Source organism: Heloderma suspectum, chromosome 5, assembly GCF_057233095.1.
Source record: "Heloderma suspectum isolate Gila_16-S chromosome 5, 16-S_ref, whole genome shotgun sequence".
NCBI lineage: Eukaryota > Metazoa > Chordata > Lepidosauria > Squamata > Helodermatidae > Heloderma > Heloderma suspectum.
In genome coordinates, this window is record NC_139462.1 from 175,711,742 (window position 1) to 175,732,105 (window position 20,364).

A 20,364-nucleotide genomic window follows, 5' to 3' on the forward strand; every position below is an offset into this window, starting at 1 on the left:
CTAACTGTCACCCATTTCCAAGGAGTATCCTCTACTTCATTTTTCCTCGTTTAAGCATTTTCCTCTTCTGCCTCAGCTTGCTGTTGCTCTTCTAGCTGCTGTACTTCACTTTGCTGCTATAGTTCCACCGTTCTGTCAAGGAATTCTTCGTCTTCTCTTTTTCCCTGGAGGGTTGACACTCGCTGCTCCAGTCCTCTGACTTTTTCTTCCAACAGTGTAATCAACTTGCACTTGTTGGATGTGTTGCACGTGCAGGCCATATGGATCTCAGGCAAGAAAAAAAACATTGCACAGACCTTGCAGGTCACCACCGCTGTAGAGTCTTTTCCTTCCACAGTCTATTCCCTTTATGGTTCTAGCTTTCTGATTGTACTGGGATAGCCTGTGCTTTGTCCTCTATTCACTGGAGGTTAACAAGAGTCCCACTGGTATGGAAGTGAGTGTTACAAGAAAAAAAAATTGAAAAAAAAATGTTAGGGATCTCCCCTTGACCTCCCCTGGGAAACTCCTGCTTGCTCTCCCTGTTCGCTCACTCTGATCGCTTGCTCTCTGGGAGCTTGCTTGCTTGTATAGTCCCTAGACGAGCTGGAGCTTCCTCTGCTCTGCTCTGCTCAGCTAGGACACAGGAAACAGACTGAAACTCCCTACCCACACAGCTGCTGGGAATACTCAGGCCACGCCCCTTCAATTCAACTGGAGCCCTCGGGAGCATATGGTGAGCACACAGCGACTCAGAATGGAAAGTCCCTAGGCTTACTCCAGCCCACTCACCACTTTGTCTTTGTCTCCTCTTCCACTGCAACTCCTCAGCCAAACTCCTGTTTGTTCTCCTTGTTCACTCGCTCTGATCACTCACTCTCTGGGAGCTTGCTTGCTTGTATAGCCCCTAGACAAGCTGGAGCAGCTTCCTCTGCTCTGCTCAACTAGGAAACAGGAGATGGTTTCCTGAATGTTACCACTGTCACTACATGGGGAGAAGGAAGCCAAGCACTCTTACTGGAGGATTTTACGAAGTGCTGACATGGTGACACAGACAGTGGAGTTAACTCATTGTGCAGGTACGGCCGTTATGTGGCTAGCACTGACATCATGGCCTGCACTGGACATGATTAACCACTAAGCAGCCACATGCCTGCACAGTGCTGTGTTAACAACCTCCAAGCCTCTTCCACTGCATCATGATGCCCTCTGATAAGGTCGCCACGTCTCTCTCCATCCATCAATGGCATTCAACAGTAGACATGGCAGCCTTCAGTGAACAACCAAATCAGCAGCTGCTGCAAACATCACTGAGCTTTTTCAGTAGGTTGTCATTTGACTCAGAAAGTTTCATAGAATCATAACACAAGAGGTACTTAACAGAAGTCCCATCCTGTGGTGATAGATCACCACCACGTCTATCCTACCAGGCCTACAGAAACCTAGGCCTGGTGACTGGGAAACTATCAGAGACGTTAATCAGAAAGGAAGACAACATCTGAGCAAAACTGTTTTCTTGAGAAGATAAGCGTTGAAAGCTGCAGTGCATTTTTAATTAGAGGAAGGAGGGGCACTCCTTCAGCATGTCTCTTTTTGGAATATTTTAAAATTAAATTAAAATGATCTGGCCGGGTGACCGGCCAGATGGGTGAGTAAGAAATTTAATAAATAAATAAATTTAAACAAATAGGCTTGTACCAGAAAAGGGTAAAATATCTGATCAGGGTACCCTTCAATAAAGTTTGTATATCAAGGTTATGTGCATCTATGAGTAAATGAAATGATGGCTGTTATTTCATTAATAAACCAAAGGTTTTGAGTGTGTGTCATAGGGCTAGGGAGGTAGATACATTGGGTGGGGAGTAAAAATGTTTTTCTTTTGGGCAATACAAGTTGGAACTATGTCCTATTAAAGCCAAAAGAATTCTAATTTGAAATAAAGATTGAAATAATATTATGAATAGAAGCAGTGAGTTTTTTGACTGCTTAAAAAGATGAATTAATCTTGTGACTTATTAGAGGGGGGGTTCTTTTGTTATTTGCTATAGAGAAAGAATGGGTGAATTGCTCTGCTATCTGATTAAAACATGTTTTTACCAGATGGGCACAATTAACTGATTAAGGGAGCAATCCTGTGTCCCCTAGGCAGTGTCTGGGGGACATAGATTTTTTGGTTTCTGGGCTCCGAGGCTGGAACCAGGGCTCCGACCTCATAGCCCAGAAACCACACTCCCCACCCCATCGTAGCCAGCATGGTACTCTCCACACCGGCTACGTCTCTGCATTCAGAAATGGAGCGCAGAGACAGGGAAAAGGGGCAGGGTGAGGAGGAGACTGTGGAAGCTGCTTTCTAAGTGCCATGAAGCCTCACCCGCTTTTGCTCTTGCTCAGAAGCTCCCTGGTTAGACAGGAGAAATTGCCTGTCTTGCCAAAAATACAGTCTTAGTGATAACACCACGCAATTCCAGCACAGCTCCCTCAGCTGAGAAGCCAGCTCTATCAGACACCTCTCTCCACCAACTGTCACCTGGCTGGAGCCATTCCATCAGGCTGCAGCAGAGAGAGGAAGAGAAGGGCCACTCCATCAGTTCTGCTGAAACACCAGCAATATTTGGATCATCCTGTCCTTGAACTGTTTCTATTACAGCTGGTCATTATATAAACTTTGTAACAAGTAACTGTCAGGGTGGACACTGAGCCCATAGAACCTCAGAGCAGTTCTGATTCTGAGGAGGAACAGCCGTCCATGGGCGAGGAGCGCGCTCATCCCTCCCAGGCCCTGCAGCTGGCAGAGATTCCTCCTGCCGGCATTCCAGACATAGATAGCGGTCCTGGGAGTGACAGAGTGCGGGAGGAGGGCTGGCTGGATGCTCGACGCAGACGCAAAGAGCAACGAGATATGGAGGGCGCGGAAAGGAGGCATAGCGCCCGTTTGGCGCGCAAGCAACGGTTGTGTCCAGAGGACCCAAGGGAAAAGGGGAGGGACTCTCCCTAGCCCATAAGTTCAGGGTCTGCAAGTGATTCTCGTTCAAACGGGGACCAAATGTTTCCAACCCGGGGCATAGGTTACTCTGCTGTTCATAGCTTAGTCGCTGGTGATAGAGTTATTAAGTTGTAAAAGGAATAAAGCCTTGAAAAGAATCCTTTGTCTGTGTCTGGAGTTGGCTACTGGAGTAGACTGAAAGAGGCCGGCTAGGGCTCCCTGACTGTAACTAGTGTCTTGAGTTTGCTTTTTTCCTCCTCCCTCCCAATCCCTTTTCCTTCTGAGTCAGGCCTTTTAGATTGCAAAAATGAGGACAGGGACAGTCTTATTGCTCTTTTGTTAAACAACTCTGAGTTCTTTCTTCAGCTGAAGAGCAGGGTAAAAAGCCTCAACTGATAAATACTAGTTGTCTCCATCCTGAAAGTATCTCATTTGTTGGAGCAGCAAGCCTCCCTGAAATATGCAATGGAATTGGTAAAAACAGCTTAAAAGTCAATACAAGCAAGTCATTACAAGTGTGTGTACTGTGACAGTTCCTTGGGCAGGTAGGTAATAGTAGGAGTTTAGTGCTACAATAGTAGGCAAGCCATATCATGTCAAATGCTAGAGTAATTTCTCTACACTGGCTAGTTTGGTACCTTAATCTGTTTTTGGTATTTTGACTTAATTCATACATAACTCTAACCCGTGGTCTATTTAACCCACAGGTTGTTGAATTCTGGATTGTTTATGTGCAAACCTAATTGCACTAGTAAACCATGGTTTGTTAACCATGAACAATCCAGAAAGAGAGCCAATGATTTGTTGCTGGGTTGTGAACTCTGGGTTGTTTAAACCGTGAGTTGTCATTACATGTGAACCAAGAACCGACAGTTGTTTTCCCAGGCTACAGAGGCAGCAGGCAAAAGTGTTAAAACAAAACAAAACAAAAACATCCTGCCACTCTACATGATGGTACTATAGAGCCATAAAGGCATGTGGGATGCAGGGAGGGAGCAGGCAAAGAAAGAGGGAAACAAACAGCCTAGAGATTGAGAAAGCAAGCCACGGTTTGTTCGAATGTCTGCCAGACAAATCTTGTAGGGCAACAAACTATGAATTAACCATGGGTTAGTGTTATGTGAGAACCAGGTCATTGATTCAGGGTAACAATAATTATTCCTGTATAAAATAAAGAAGGTTTCTGCACTCAGGCAGCTCTTTAACCTGATATTTTATAGAAATAATGAGAATCAATAGATGGAATCTGATACTTCCATTATAAAAAAATAAGCAAGTTTCTTCAATAGTGACAATGATTATTCACTGGGAAATGTTCACAGGGATTAATCATCTGATAACTTTAAATAATATTATTTTTTCTTTTTAAAATATACAGTTTAGCTAAAGCTCGAATTAAGTGGGAGAGGAGTGAAATCAGTGCCCTGGAACTATGGACCAGATTATCATAATGATCCCCTTTCAGCTCTGTAAATCCATGAATCCATAAAGTATTTTATAGACAGATTTACTTGATATCAGGAAGCAATCCACAAGCCATTTACTGTATATAATTGATGAGAACAGTGCTGCAGATGTTAAATTATCCCAAGGTAATTTACTTTGTGCTTCTGGGATAGTCCTTTGCCAACCATCTGGTACACTTTAAATCAGACATGGTACAATGTATCGGATAGTACATAGACAGACGAATTTGTGGTCCAATCCTTTTGTTCTATCACAGACAATTTTACTATTTATAGTTGGACATAATAATGGCATTAAATCATATAGAACTGAAGAATGGAATGAAGGCTGTGAGAAAAGCTAAGCACATGAGATTCTAAGGAATCAGAAGCATATTCAGCAAAAAAAAAAAAAAATTAAAAATACAGGAGGAGCTGGTCTTTAAAAGGTGGGAGGGATGCCATATTCCCTTCTACTCCATATGCTCCTTTTCCCACTGCCAGCCTATGCTCTTCTTTACTCTTTCCAGCCAGCCAGCCAGAAAGAAGTCTTGTGCTAGAAGGGAGAGGATAATAAAGCTCATGCATGTAGAGCAGAGTCCCCAGGCAAGTAAGCCTGAGGTGCTTATCTTGGCTATATGGGGTAACTCCCCTCTATCTTATGCTGATGAAATACATGATTTTGAAAGAGGGTAATTTTACCAGTTTAAACATGGGGCCTGAATCCCATCCATCCCTTCCCAACCATCTGACTTTCACACAGACTTAAGATGTACATGTGCAGTCCTGAGTACTTGATGCAGAGATCCTACTCCGGAAACAGAAAAAATACATAGCTTTATTATGTGCACAGGACTCTGGGTCTAGAAAGGAACACATACACAAAAGCCTGGTTCATTATACACATTGCCCTCAATGAATTGGACTGACTTAAATTAAATGTCATTTAGATTTTACATCAGAACTGTTACATACATATCGGCACTTGGAACAACTACACTTGGCATGAATCAGACTTTTAATCACCCCTGTGTGATTCTAAAACATCCATAGCTTTTTTCCTTCTAATAAGCTTGGTGAAGCAAAGAAAAAAATCCTAGTAAGTTTATTTTTCCCCTCCGCAAACCTTCTGTGTTTGATTTGTAAACCTTGAGATTTATGCAATTTTAGGCAACATTTTTGTTTATATTTTCACAGATAATTGCAACTTTGTGAGATCATAATACTATTTTATTGTCTTACTTTAAAAAAAAAAAAAAAGCTACCTTAAAGTTCTTCTGCCTCTTCAGTGCAGGTAGGCATGTTGTTGACCTGTTCATACTTTCAGGTCTTGGAAAAAGATTTTTTAAATTCCTAGAAGCCTCTCCTAGACAAGGCAGGGACAAAACAAAATTCAATATCCTAGGTGCAATCAAATTTTTAGGCATCCTGATGATGATCCTAAGATTCACGGCTCTTCTTGAAAGGACAGGTTGCTTACGTGGAACTGTGGTCATCTGTGAACTCACACATAGGGTTATGTGCCCATGAACTGGAACATTCTAGAGCTGAGCAGAGTTTAATGCAGGACTCCTGCCCATCCCTACTGCGCATGCTCCAAGCGTGGCTCCTGCCCGCTGCTCAGTTTTGTGTCCACCGCAGTGGAGGAATAAATTAGAGGTGAGGCATCGAAGTGGGAAGGAGGGTGGGGTTGTGTGAGTTCACACATGACCACTCGAAGAACCACAGTTACAGGTAAGTGACCTGTCCTCCTTCTTTGTGGTCTCTGTCACTCACACATATGGATGCCTGATAAGGAGGAAACTTACCGGAGGACGGAGATGTCATGCCAGGACTGTAGTGAGGACTGCCCTGTCAAAGGCTGCATCCATATGAGCTCTGATGTTCAACTGGTAGTGTGTAATGAAGGTTGAGGGCTGAGCCCAGGTTGCAACACCGCACAGCTGGAGAAGCAGAATGACCCAGAGAAAAGCAGCAGATGGCCAAGTTGAATGACCGCAGACATGTAGGACAGTCAGAAGGTATGCAAGCTGGTAAGGGTGAAGAATGGTCGACACAAGCCACTTAGCGGATTGTGTCGACCCGTGGGAATACAGGGGATACAGGGTGTCCCTTCCTTGGGCCTAAGTGGCATGCAAACAGACAAGGGGAGGTTCAGAATGAGGCAGTACATTGTAGATAAAACAAGAGAGCCTTCCAGGCATCTAGGGAATGAAGCTTAATCTCCTACAGGGAGGTAGGGTGAGGAAGAAACATTGGCAGCACAGTATCTGGAACCAAATGAAACTGTGACACCACTTTTGGGAGAAAGAAGCAGTCTGGTCACAAAACCACTTCATCTCTGTGGAATGTTAAGTATGGCTGATTGTGACGAAGATTGCAGAGCTCACCTGCTCTGCATGCTGAAGTCATGGTGGTGTGGAAAGCAACCTCCACAGTAAAGAGTTGTAGGGCAGCAGCAGCCATCAATTTGAAGGGTTTTGCTGTTAACTGTGCCAGAACCACTGAAAGGTTCCATGCCGGAACGGGTGAAGTAACTGGTGGGTAGGGGTTGGGAAGTCTCTTGAGGAAACGCTTGACATCTGGGTGCGCATAGAGGGAGAAGCCCTCAACCTTTTCATAATTAGCCAAAATCGCTGCTAAGTAAACTCTGAATGATGAGAGTGCCAGACGCTTAGTTTTGAGGGAAGGAAGGAACTCAAGTATTTAAGAAAGGTCACAGGACTCGGGACTCTGTCCTGTTGACAAGGAAATGATTTAAAAAAACCATCCACTTAACAGCATATGAAGCCCGAGTGGAGGGTTTGTGGGAGGCAGTCATTACCTCCAGTATTTCTTTGGTGAACTGGTGAGACTGCTTGAAGCTGTGAGGTGAAGGGTTTTGACATCAGGATGTCTGATCCCTCCCCTGTTCATGGTGAGAAGGCCTGGCTTTCAAGGGAGATGGAGAAAAGTGTGGTTGAAGAGAAGGAGCGACATCACGAACCAAAGTTGTCATGGCCACCACAGAGCTATTTAGGATGCAGGGGGCGTTGTCCTCCTCTATCTTTTTCACAACATGTCATGTGTGATAAGAGGAAAAAGGGGAAGGTATAGTTTAGAGTGCCTCCCCACAAACTGAGGAGAAAGCCATTGCCCAGAGAGTCTGGATCATGGCCTGCCCTGCTGCAGAAGGTCCAGCATTTTGAGTTTACGCTTGTAGTAAAACTGTTTACAGTAGGGGTGCTCCCCCCACCCCTTGAACAGCTGTGATATGATGGCTGGAGACGGCCCCCATTTGTGAAGGGCTCTCCTGAACCATCTGAGCAAGTCCACAATCATATTCATTGTGCCTGCAAGGTGGATGGTCACAGGAATGATGTGACAGGCTACGTACCAGTCCCAAAAGTTCAGGGTGAGGAGCAAAAGGAAGAAAGACTTTGTTCCCCATTGCTTGCTGACGTAAAAAATGACAGTGGTGTTGTTTGTGGCAATCTGGACCGAGCATCCAGCAATGGTTGACTCAAACACCTGGAAGGCCTTTGCAAGATGATTTATATGTATAAATTGTTCTTGTCAAGAATAGCGGTTGCACACCTTGAGCGAGCTGCAGTGAGCGCCCCAGCCAGAAAGAGACACATCCAGGGTGACAGTTATCGACAGGTGGAGAGACTGAAAGCTGAGTCCTGCCAATAAGTTCGCTGGGATAGTCCACCAGTCCAGGGAGTGTTGGGTCTCTCAAGGGAGACTTAGTAGATGAGTCAGGGCATCTTTCTCTGGGTGAAAGGCCCAGAGGAACGAGGACTGTAGTGGCCTCTTATGGAGGTGAGCCAGAGGGATTACAGTTGTGGTTGCAGCCGTAAGACTGAGGAGGTGTCAGATGATGATTTCCCTGGACCAAGGGTGGGATTCCATGTCGAATGCCAGGCGTCTCAATATATCCGTTCTGTTGGTGGGTAGGTAAGTTCAAGTTCAGAAGTGCCCCTATAAATTACCAGGTTTGAGAAGGAATGGGGCAGGACTTCTCATTGATCTGTAGGCCTAGGGATCTGAGAAAGTCTAAGGATGTCTCAAAATCATCCAGAGATGATGGAACGTGGGAGTGACAAAGAGACAGTTATCTACGTATGGGAAGATGACTATCTCTGGTAATTTCAAGTTTGCTGCTACTATCACCATGCAATTCGTAAAGATTCTTGGTGCTGCAGCTAGACTGAATGGAAGGCCCTTGAATTGGAAGAATCTGTTGCCAAGGGCAAACCGAGGGAACAGCATGAGGCAGGATGGATGCTAATATGAAAGTAAGTGTCACAGAAGTCTGTTGTGGTGAACCAGTCTCTGCGGCACAGTAAGGGAAGAATGGAATAAAAGGTAGTCATTCTGAATTTCTGTAGTCAGATGAAGTGATTGATGTCTCAAATTGACTGTGGGCTGAAGACCCCCATCCTTTTGGGGATGGTGAAATACCGAGAGAGAAAAACAGTAAGCTTTTGAGCAGAGGTGAATCTTTTACAACCTTGTCAAAAAGGATGTCTTCCCTGAGCATTGGGGCTAGACAGGTGGTGCAGAAGATCCCTGTGGGAGGGATTTCTTCAAATTTGATGGCGTAGCCCCAAGCAATGATTGAAAGTACCCAGGTGTTGGTCATGTTGGATTGCCACACAGGCAGAAAAGGGTCTGAGCCAGAAGGGTGGAGCCGATGGTCGGGGGGCCCTGTGCGAGTCAAAGACAACGTTTGGACTGGTCAGGGTGTTTACCCCATGTGGGTTGGCAGTTTTTGCTCTGGAAAGGTCATCTCAGTTGAAAGGAGGTATATGAGACTGGTCTAGAAAGTCTGGTTGAGGGTGACCACTGCCATTGCCAATATGGGTGAGGCAGTGCGATTTGTGGGAGAAGATTGGGATCCCATTCCCATCATGTGAGCAGATGTTTCATCTTGTGAATGTGATCCAAAGTCTCATCTGTGGATGCACTAAAAATGTCCTTCTCCATCGACTGAGAGGTTTTCTACTCTGGATCTAGCCTCTTGGTTAAGCCCTGCCATTCTAAGCCAAATGTCACAGTGATATAGTGGCTGCCATACTCTTGGAGCTGCAGTCGGCAATACGCTGAACTGTATTGATTTGTTGGCCTGCCAGTCTGTGAACTCTAATTTGGAATATAGCCACTGGGTTTTTACCTCTTCCAGGAGACAGTCGAAGAACGTCGCTGCTTTTTTCTCATGCCACAGAAAGGGCTGGTACGTCTGACACTTGGGAACAATTGCTCTACAATCCCTTCCATCAACAGGGAAGCTGTGGAAAGCAAGAGAGAAAGGGTTGGTCCGGTTTGGTGCAGATGGAGGATGAGGTGGTGTGAACACAGCTTCAGCTATTGGGTGGTATAGAAATGTAATAAATAAAGAGGTAGGTTTAGGGTGGCCATATCTGCTTCCTTGAGGGCTTGCTCGCACCATACGGCACAGAGATAAGCTATCCTGTTCCTTCTGGCCTGCTTGGTAAAGGCCTGACAATGAGTGCAAGAACTCTGTGCACCTCTCCCAGGCACAAGAGACAGACAGAATGGCCATCAGCTGGTGGTATCTTCCTGGCACAGCTGGTGCACTTTTTGAAGAAGGCCTTGGAGGCCCAAGGAAAACTCAGAAAAGATAACAAGAGAAGAGAAAGAAGGAAGCAGAAAAGGAAGCAGTGAGAAAAGGGCATGGGACATGGAGAACATTCCAAATGCTGTCAATCGCTGCGGTAAACAAAAAGGAACTGAGTGGCAGGTAGGAGCCATGCCTGAAGTGTGCGCAGGAGGGGTGAGTGGGATTCCTGCTTAAAGCTTTGGTCAACTCTAGAATGTTCCGAATGACTGTTCTGTGTAGGTGCATAACCCATATTGTGAGTCACAGAGATCACAAAGAATAGATGGATACTCTTCTGACAAAGTGCACAGTATTAGGAACAGCAATACTAGTTACTTCCCTCATTTGTAAGATATGGACTATTCTGGGGGAGCTAGTATTGCTCTGTTGAGAACTGAGACCAGGATCTCCCTTCCCAATCGAGGACTGACAGCCTTTACCTTTCCACTGCGCTGAGAAGTTGCAACCCAGAAAAGACAATATTCTGTTTGAAGGGTAATGAAGAAAACACTTGCATTAAAAAAAGTTCAGTGGTGCCCACTGAAATATATATTTTTAAGATGGACTGAGACAAAATTGCTTAGCCAGTTGCTACACTGGTCTCAATTATATAACATAAGCAAGGAACCATCTTCTATCACATATCAATTGATCCAAGAATATGTACAGTCAGGGCCAGAAATATTAGAACAAGGATAACTGCTTTGGCAGTTGGCCTCTGTACACCACTACATTGAAGTTGAAAGGAAACACACCCAGATGGGAGTGAAGTCAGGACTTTCAGCTGTAATTCAAGGGGTTTGATAAAAGTGGGGCACTAACCATTCAGGAAGTACAGCCAGTGGCATACACACACACCCATCGTTGGTGGCTCATAAGTAATGGAACGAATGGCTGACAAGCAGCTGCATGGCCAGGTGTGGCCTGTTTCCTGGGTGCCCCATGACCAATCAAGCAGATCAAAGGCCTGGAGGTGGTTCTGAGTGTTATATTTGCATTTGGTAGCTGTTAACTGGAACCCTCAACATGAGGTCCAAAGAGGTGTCCATGCGAGTGAAAGAGGCCATCATCAGGCTGAGAAAACAAAATAAACCCATCAGAGAGATAGCAAGAACATTGGGAGTGGCCAACACAACAGAATGGAACATCCTGAAAAAGAATGAATTAACTGGCAAGCTCAGCAACAGCAAAAGGCCTGGAAGACCATGGAAGACAACTAAAGTGGATGACCGCAGAATTCTGCTCATGGTGAAGAGGAACCCTTTCACAACATCTAGCCAGGTCAAGAACGCTCTTGAGGAGATAGGCATGTCATTGTCAACATCTACAGTCAACAAACGGCTTTATGAATATAAATACAGAAGCTTCACAACAAGGTGCAAACCACTGGTAACACTCAAGAACAGACAGGCCAGATTAGCCTTTGCCAGCAAACACCTAAAAAAGCCTGCCCAGTTCTGGAATACGATTCTTTGGACTGATGAAACCAAGATTAACTTGTACCAGAATGATGGGAAGAGAAAAGTATGGAGAAGGAAAGGAACAGCTCATGATCCAAAGCATACCGCATCATCTGTCAAACATGGTGGAGGCAGTGTTATGGCATGGGCATGTATGGCTGCCAATGGAACCGGGTCACTGGTGTTTACTGATGACCTGACTGCTGAGAAAAGCAGCAGGATGAATTCTGAAGTGTATACGGCTATACTTTCTGCTCAGATTCAGCCGAATGCTGCCAAACTGACAGGACGCTGCTTCATACTGCAGATGGATAATGACCCCAAACTTACAGAAAAAGCTACTCAAGAATTTCTCAAGGCAAAGAAGTGGGATGTTCTTCAATGGCCAAGTCAGTCATCTGATCTCAACCCAATAGAGCATGCTTTTCACTTACTGAAGACAAGACTGAAGGCACAAAGTCCCACAAACAAGCAGCAGCTGAAGGCAGCTGCAGTAAAGACCTGGCAAAGCATCTCGAGGGAGGAAACTCCGCATTTGGTCATGTCCATGGGTTCCAGACTTCAGGCAGTCATTGACTGCAAAGGATTTTCATCCAGGTATTAAAGGTGATCCTTAAGTTTGAAATGATGTTGGTTTATTCCATTAGTTATGAGCCATCAACGATGGGGGTATGTGTATGCCACTGGCTGTCCTTCCTGAATGGTTAGTGACCCACTTTTTGTCCAGCCCCTTGAATTACAGCTGAAAGTCCTGACTTCGCTCCCATCTGGGTGTGTTTTCTTTCAGCTTCAATGTGGTGGTGTACAGAGGCCAACTGCCAAAACAGTTATCCTTGTTCCAATATTTCTGGCCCTGCCTGTGTTTATAGACACTGCATTAGCTTCTTTGGCATATTTTTGGTATGACTGCATGATTCCCTTCAACTTTTCTTTTTTTAATGGAAGAATACATAGTGGAAGATTCTTCTGCATAACAATGGTTACAAGTGATTGCATTAAATTTTGTAGATTTTACTGATATCTAATATTACTACATTATGCATGACAGCCCAAGGACAAAGTGACCGTTACTTCATTCCTAATTAGACATAAAAATAATTTTAATTGCTCTCATTAAAAATAATTAAGCATTTGTTATATATGAATTAAGATGGGCAGGGAAGCAACTACCATGGAATTGTTAAATACAAAATATGCCAAGCTAAAAAGCTGCAAATACATGCTGTGTTTTAGTACCACAAATCTTTTAAAATTAGCCTATATCACAAAACACTTCTTAAAAGAAGTTAATTTTACTTTGCTAATAGCCAGTGAAGACTATATAGTGTGCAAGACTGAGAACCTCACAATGCTATTCATATATTCAGATTAAATAATAGTATTCACATGTGCAAAGTTACACAAATTCGTATAGTGCAATCCTAACCTCCAGCTGGCTGGAGGGGATTAGCATGCTACAGAGCTGCCCCTCCACCAGCTGCGGGGCAGGCTCTCCCCCTTAAGGCTTCAGTTATGTCTGCAGATGGGTGTAAAACTACTGCCGGTGTTAGCCAGTAGAAGGCCCCAAAATGGGGCCCATTGGATCTAAAGCCCCTCTGTTCTCCAGTGAGGCCCCAGGATTGGGCCCCCAACCTACACCAAAGGGTTTTTTCCCCTTCCAGTAAAATCAATGGTGTCTCTCTCTCTCTCTCTCTCTCTCTCACACACACACATACACACACACCCCTCCTACCACGCCACCTGCATTCCAGCAGGGCTCCAAATGCAGCGGTGGCTGAATGAGTCAAAATACCCAATAAAAACAAAAGTTATACCTTAGCTTTATGCATTCATGTCAATAGTAAATATGTCACACTATCTTTCTGTAATTTACTTTTATTAGCCAACAAAAAGTTTTAAAAAGTGCAAAATGCGCAATTATTTCTCTCTAATTTACAATATGCAATTGCCCACTATAACAAATGTTGTACCCTTGGCAGGTGAATTAAAATTCTCGTTATCCAAGCAATTAGTAGGAAACCATTAGTAGTGAATTAACAGTTGTATTATACAGACTGTTGCTTTTTAACAGCAGACATAAAACTGATATAAAAGCAAGCAGCACTTTGTTCTGAATGTTAAAAATGAATTAAGCTTCACATTTAAAATGAATTGCTTAAAAACAATCTGTAAAGCACTATACAAAATGAAAATGTGTATTAATTTATTTGAAAGCTTAACTCCATAAATGGAACATAGAAAACATGCAAGGATATCAAGAATAGTAAATTTTGGTGGTAATAGTAAATTTTAAACCTCACTCAGATATTTGAAAAATTTCAACAAACTACAAAAGGGAATATTTTTCCCAGCCTTGACTGAAGCAGTAAGAGCTGGTGTAGGATAATGGCTGGGTGAACTGTGATCCAGGAAGTCCCATTGACACATTAGGGGCTGATGGACATGTAAATTGCCAAGGTTAAGCAAACCACAGTAGACCAGAGAAGCATAGGCTTCATCTTTCTATTTCCACCACTCCCCATTTGGAACAGAAATTCCCTTTGCAGAGCTTAGCCACAGATAAGCATTAGATTGACAACAGCATCAATCCTAGTTAAGCCTATTCCCACTGAATAACATTTGAAACTTAATTTGTTAACATTCACGCTGATGTAAAGCCATTTATAAAAAGATGGGTTGAAGAGAAAGAGAAACCTAGATTCCTTTTTTCATCCAAAACAGAAGTACATGTTATCCCAAATTGCTGGGGGATGATTATTATTATTATTATTATGGTGAGGGACCCATAGCTCAGTGGAAGAGCACATGCTTTGCAAGCACAATGCCCCATGTTCAATCCCTGGTATCTCCAGGTAAGCAGGTAAGGTGAAAGACCTCTGCTTAAGACCCTGCTGCCAATCAGAGTTGAAATACTGGGCTAGATGAACAAATAATCTGACCTGGTATAAGGCTGCTTTCTACATTCCTATCTACAGTTTTATGCTGCTCCTTTTTTTAATGCGGGTTTTTTATTCTAAATTTATTATTTTATTGGTGAACCACCCTGGAAGCATATGCATGCCAATGGCATGGGTTATACATTTAAATTATTATTACTAGTAATAGTAATAGTAATAGCAATAGTAATAATTTTAGCTCCAAAAGCAACCATTAAACTTGCCCGTTCTCCCCATTTGAAATTCCTAGGTAACAACAGTTAGAGTAAACAGTGGTGCTTTTTGAATAATCTATTAAGAGAATTGACCCAAATCAGCTCTACATACATACACATATCTGATACACACACAGAACCCTGCATATTATAAGCAGGACTGCTTAAGCCCTGTATACATACAGCAGAGCTTTCCCCAACACTGAAAATAATGGGGCACCACCTGCTCAGACACAAATCCATGTATAGTTTGTAGACATGAAGTGTTCTTTATCACAGCCTGAAAAATTTGTATTACTGAAGGGTGGGGAGAGGCACTTAATCATGAAGGCTCTGCTCTGAAATCAGATTCAGTCATGCATTTCAGAGAAGAGTTATTTGTGCTTCTCTCTTATTCATTTGTGCATTGCCCCAACTGGCTAATATTTAAACATTAGGTTTTCCTAAGGTCAGAATACACAGCATTCTTAGCCTGCATGGTCTGAAAAGTCAATATGGCAATACATTGGGCTGATCCAAGTTTAAGGATGCTCATACACACTGATCTGGGCCTCATTATGAAACACAAGAATTCAGGAAACACAATCCAAATGTAAACAGTCTGAGAAACGCTTTCTGAATGGGCCACACAGAGTCTCTTACAAGGAAGCAACAATAATACATTTACAAGTTACATATGATTATTATTCCTGGCTCCAAAATATTTAGAGTGTAGCACCTAGATGCACGACCACTAGGTCATAACAGTGGACTGAACTCTTTTCTTGATTTTAACTACTCAATTATGGCAATTTTCCAATTATTTGCACAAACAACATTGTGCACTTTTCTAAAAACCATGCAAATTTTCTTTTTAAAAATAAAGAAATTCCTGCGAAGTTTCTCCCCAGTATTCTATTGTTATCTCAGATAACCAATGTAATGAAAACTTTAATAACTAGAATAAACAATGTCCAAAATGAAAGTATGTATGACAGTAATGATTCCTCAGTCTCAAGGAAAGTGGACATGTACTTTCTGAAAAACTACAGAATCTCATTAAAACCTTAGATGCGAAGAGAGCTGTTATAGCTATCACAATGCTTCATAAATCTAGGATAATAGAAGTATTTATTATAAAGCGTTCTTGTTATAAAGTGATAGATCAATATCTACCATTAAAACTTTTTAAATTATCAATTTAATATGAATTTCATTTGCAGTCAGTTAAAATAATAAAACAAACCATCACACTGAGCAATTTTCCACCAAAACAGGTACAAGGTACTCAAATTTATTTTCTAATGCTTCCCAGCTTCTCCTTCCTTATTACTTGTCTCTACTCAGTTACTAACCCCTCAGCATACCCAGCTTATGAGTTCCACTTGATTCTGGCTCCATGTCAGCTCTGTGCTGGCTATTGCCATTAGACTGTTCATTGGCTTCTTACTCTGGCTCTTATTAACTCTGCTTTCAGCTGTTTCCTGCTGGCATTCTTTCCTTGTCTCATCAAAAACCCTTCAGCTTATGGGCCATATATTTGTACTGCAAAAACTCTTGGGAGGCTCATACTCTTGCACAAATAGTGATTGCTAGTTCTGGACACACAACTCTAAGAAAGATCTAAATCAACCTGAATTGGACAAATTTAGATTTCAGAGCTAAAATTCTAAATTCACAAAGTAGGTTATGAGATTTTGATCTGCCTACTGATGGGTGTGCCCTGCTATCCCCCCATAGATACCATCCCCCAAGGAACATCTACCTAGGAACATAAGAAGTTGCCTTATAGGAAGTCAGAATCCAGGGATAGAATATTTCACAGCTAAGATAGTATCCACCAACCACAAACCCCAATAATGGTTCACAACTGTATTGTCAACAATGCATAATAACAGGCATGAATATATATATAGACATAACAACAGAATACTGGTCAAAATCTGTTTCAGTAAATTGCCTTTATCAAGTCCTTATCTGCAGATTTTGAGTCCTTGAGAGAAAATCTTTTCTGGTCCACTTTAAATTTGTTGTACCTCTCTACATTTCTAGTGGTAAAAGCAAATCCTTATACATCAACTACGAGTGCAAAAACCATTTTTACAAACTCCAGCTGACAAGATGTTCTACAACACCTTCACAATGCCCAAGGACAAAATTATTCATGGACTTGATAAAGGCAATTTGCTGAAACAGATTTTGACCGGTATTCTGTTGTTATGTATATGTTGTTGTTCAGTCGTTAAGTCGTGTCCGACTCTTTGTGACCCCATGGATCATAGCACGCCAGGCCTTCCTGTCCTCCGCTCTCTCCCGGAGCGTGCTGTATACGTACATTCCTGTTATTATACAGTCTTGACAATATAGTTGCGAACCATAATTGGGGTTTGTGTTTGGTGGATATTATATTGAATCAGATCATTAGTCCATCGAGCCCAGTTTTGTCGACACTGACAGGCAGAGGCTCTTCAGGGGTTAAGGCAGGACTCCATCCTAGCTCTACCTGGAGATGCTGAAGATTGAACCTGGACCTTCTGCATGCAAAGCAAGTGCTCTGCCACTGAGATATGGCTCCTCCAGCTACCTGCTGTAGCTGAAATTATTATCCCTTTGCTCCTTGCCACTGTCCAATGTATAGATGAAAGTTATGTACACACTGAAAGTTTAAATGGTCAGAAGAGCGGCAGACACAATGGCAGTGACAATGGATAGAACAACACAGTGGGGGACACAGACCAACAGTGGGCAGCATCAGTAGGGAAATGTATTCATCAATCCACATAAGCATGTGATTTAGTAAAAGACAGGCACTCTTATCTGTTAGAAGTCATTTCATATTGCATCCATTCTCACTTCAGCGATGTGACAAGAGAAAAATCAACTATGCTTTCCAAGGGTGTTCTCTTATGGAAATTGTTGTACTGTACTAGCAGATCTGCTTTCTCTCCCTTTCCTGTACATTCACATCACATCACTCATTTCCACAAATCCACTTGCCAGCATACAAGGGAAAGTGACCTTGACCTTCTGCTGAACATGCCTTTCTCCAAGCTCTTATTTGTGGGTGATTTGGAAAATAAAAAAACAGGAGTCTTTGCTCAGCTCCGAGAAAGACTTCCAATGTTTCTTATCTGCAAATAAATAAAGACTCTTCCAGTCTCCCAAGACCTCTGCCTGTGGAGTTAGTGGGGACCACAAGTGAAGTTTGGGAACTGTGGTACCCTGGCTTTGACCACAATCTCTCTGACATGTTCATGGAACTATGCACAATAATGCAGTCGCCTTTTACTCGATTTCAGCGAATTTAGAATCTACCATCATGAACGAGCAATATAGACTATTCCTTTTAACCTACAATGCTGTACAAGAAGGGCCAATTCATACTTCTCACTGAAAAATCCGTCTCGCTACACAATAGAGCAAACCAGACAACTACACAGCTGTTTAGCCTGCTTAAAAGCCTATAATGCACATGTTGTTCTTCAACAAATGTGATTTTGTAGGTAATTTCAGATGGCTTTTGGTTTTAACTACTTATTTATGAAAGGTTTAAGATATTTTTTATAAAATGTGTTTCGCTTTATGATTATTAATGTGTGAATACTGTAAGCTGCTTTCGATTTATTTTAAGCAAGGTGGAGTACAAATTTTTAAAATTAATATTAAATAAAAACAAGACACTCCATAAGTCAGATGATGCAGGTCTAACTTGCTACCTACAAGTCAGTTGTGATTACATTCTAAAAATGATTATATATTAGGGCATGATCCAGACTACTAAGGGTCCAATGTTCATGCACAGGGGATTGCCATAGGTTCAACAGAGCTCTGTTTTTCCTGTTTCACTGCAACATACACATCTACACTGCAATGGGCCATTAGCAGGAATGGGAGCTCCATGCTTAATTTCCACACTCTCATACACTTGTCTTAGCTCAATACTAGTTACTCATGCTCCAGAAAACAAGCAGTTTGCACTGAGTAGAAGAATGGAGGGGGATATGGGAGGCATGCACAGGCCACCAGTTCTCCATAATTACCAGAAGTACTAGCTGTCCATGTACATAACTGAAAATAGTCTATGCAAATCCTTTCTATGTGCACTGTGCTTACAGTGCCTCAATTAATTTAGCTCCATGATTACAGAAAAGCCATTTGAATGTATGGGCAAGGTGTCCCAACTAGTAGTACAATGCCCTATAGAATTAGATCTAATGCAGTTTAATTACAAGAAAATCTGTACAATGTTCTGTGTGTCTCTGCTAATTATCACCTCAAAATGCCTGCTATCTGAACTATTTGACTGATTAACTTATTTTTTAAGATGGCCATTCAAACATTAGCTTTCATGTATTACAGATCAGCCCCTTCATGGATCACTGCCTTGTTGTGGCGAAGGGGCTTGCGTAACTCAGTGAAGCCATAAGCTATGCCGTGCAGGGCCACCCAAGACGGACAGGTCATGGCAGAGGGTTCTGACAAAATGTGGTCCACTGGAGAAGGAAATGGCAACCCACTCCAGTATTCTTGCCAAGAAAACCCCATGGAACGTATCACAAGGCTAAAAGAGATGACGCCGGAAGATGAGCCCCTCAGGTCGGAAGGTGTCCAATATGCTACTGGGGAAGAGCAGAGGGTATTTCCAAGTAGCGCCAGAAAGACTGAAGCGGCTGGGCCAAAGCCGAAAGGACACTCAGCTGTGGATGTGTCTGGCGGTGAAAAGAAAATCCGATGCTGTAAAGAACAATATTGTTTAGGAACCTGGAATGTCAGATCAATGAATCAAGGTAAGCTGGAGGTGGTCAAACATGAGATGACAAGATTGAACATCGACATCTTGGGAATCAGTGAACTAAAATGGACAGGCATGGGCGAATTTAATTCAGGTGACCATCATATCTACTATTGTGGGCAAGAATCCCTTAGAAGAAATGGAGTAGCACTCATAGTCAACAAAAGGGTGGGAAAAGCAGTACTGGGGTACAATCTGAAAAATGATAGAATGATCTCAGTACGAATCCAAGGCAAACCATTCAACATCACAGTAATTCAAGTCTATGCCCCAACCACTGAGGCCGAAGAAGCCGAGGTTGATCAGTTCTATGAAGACCTACAACACCTTCTAGAACTAACACCAAAAAAAGATGTCCTCTTCATCATAGGGGATTGGAATGCTAAAGTAGGAAGTCAAGAAATCACCGGGATAACAGGCAGGCATGGCCTTGGTGTACAAAATGAAGCAGGACAAAAGCTAATAGAGTTTTGCCAAGAGAACATGCTGATCATAGCAAACACTCTTTTCCAACAGCACAAGAGGCGACTCTACACATGGACGTCACCAGATGGTCAATATCGAAATCAGATTGATTATGTCCTTTGCAGCCAAAGATGGAGAAGCTCCATACAGTCAGTAAAAACAAGACCTGGAGCTGACTGTGGCTCAGATCATGAGCTGCTTCTTGCAAAATTTCGGCTTAAATTGAAGAACGTCGGGAAAACCACTAAACCGTTCAGGTATGACCTCAGTCATATCCCTTCTGAATATACAGTGGAGGTGAGGAATAGATTTCAGGGATTAGACCTGATAGACAGAGTGCCTGAGGAACTATGGACGGAGGTCCGTAACATTGTTCAGGAGGCAGCAACGAAATCCGTCCCAAAGAAAAAGAAATGCAAGAAAGCCAAGTGGCTGTCTGATGAGGCTTTACAAGTAGCTCACAAAAGAAGGGAAGCGAAAAGCAAGGGAGAAAGGGGAAGATATA

General features: G+C 42.8%; 1 protein-coding gene across 13 annotated transcripts in view; it reads right to left on the reverse strand.

Moving 5' to 3' along the window:
- PLCL2 (phospholipase C like 2) overlaps positions 1–20,364 on the reverse strand; it is a 169,598-nt gene that overhangs the window by 70,922 nt on the left and 78,312 nt on the right. For 2 of the 13 annotated variants that reach the window (XM_084858417.1, XM_084858416.1), the window contains exon 3: positions 5,673–5,773. The exons of 9 other annotated variants lie outside the window; for them this stretch is intronic. In XM_084858417.1, the coding sequence (XP_084714543.1) occupies positions 5,673–5,773 (101 nt within the window). Of the gene's footprint in view, positions 1–5,672; positions 9,681–20,364 lie in introns of all 13 variants that reach the window. 2 more of the 13 variants (XM_084858415.1, XM_084858414.1) reach the window with 1 other exon arrangement.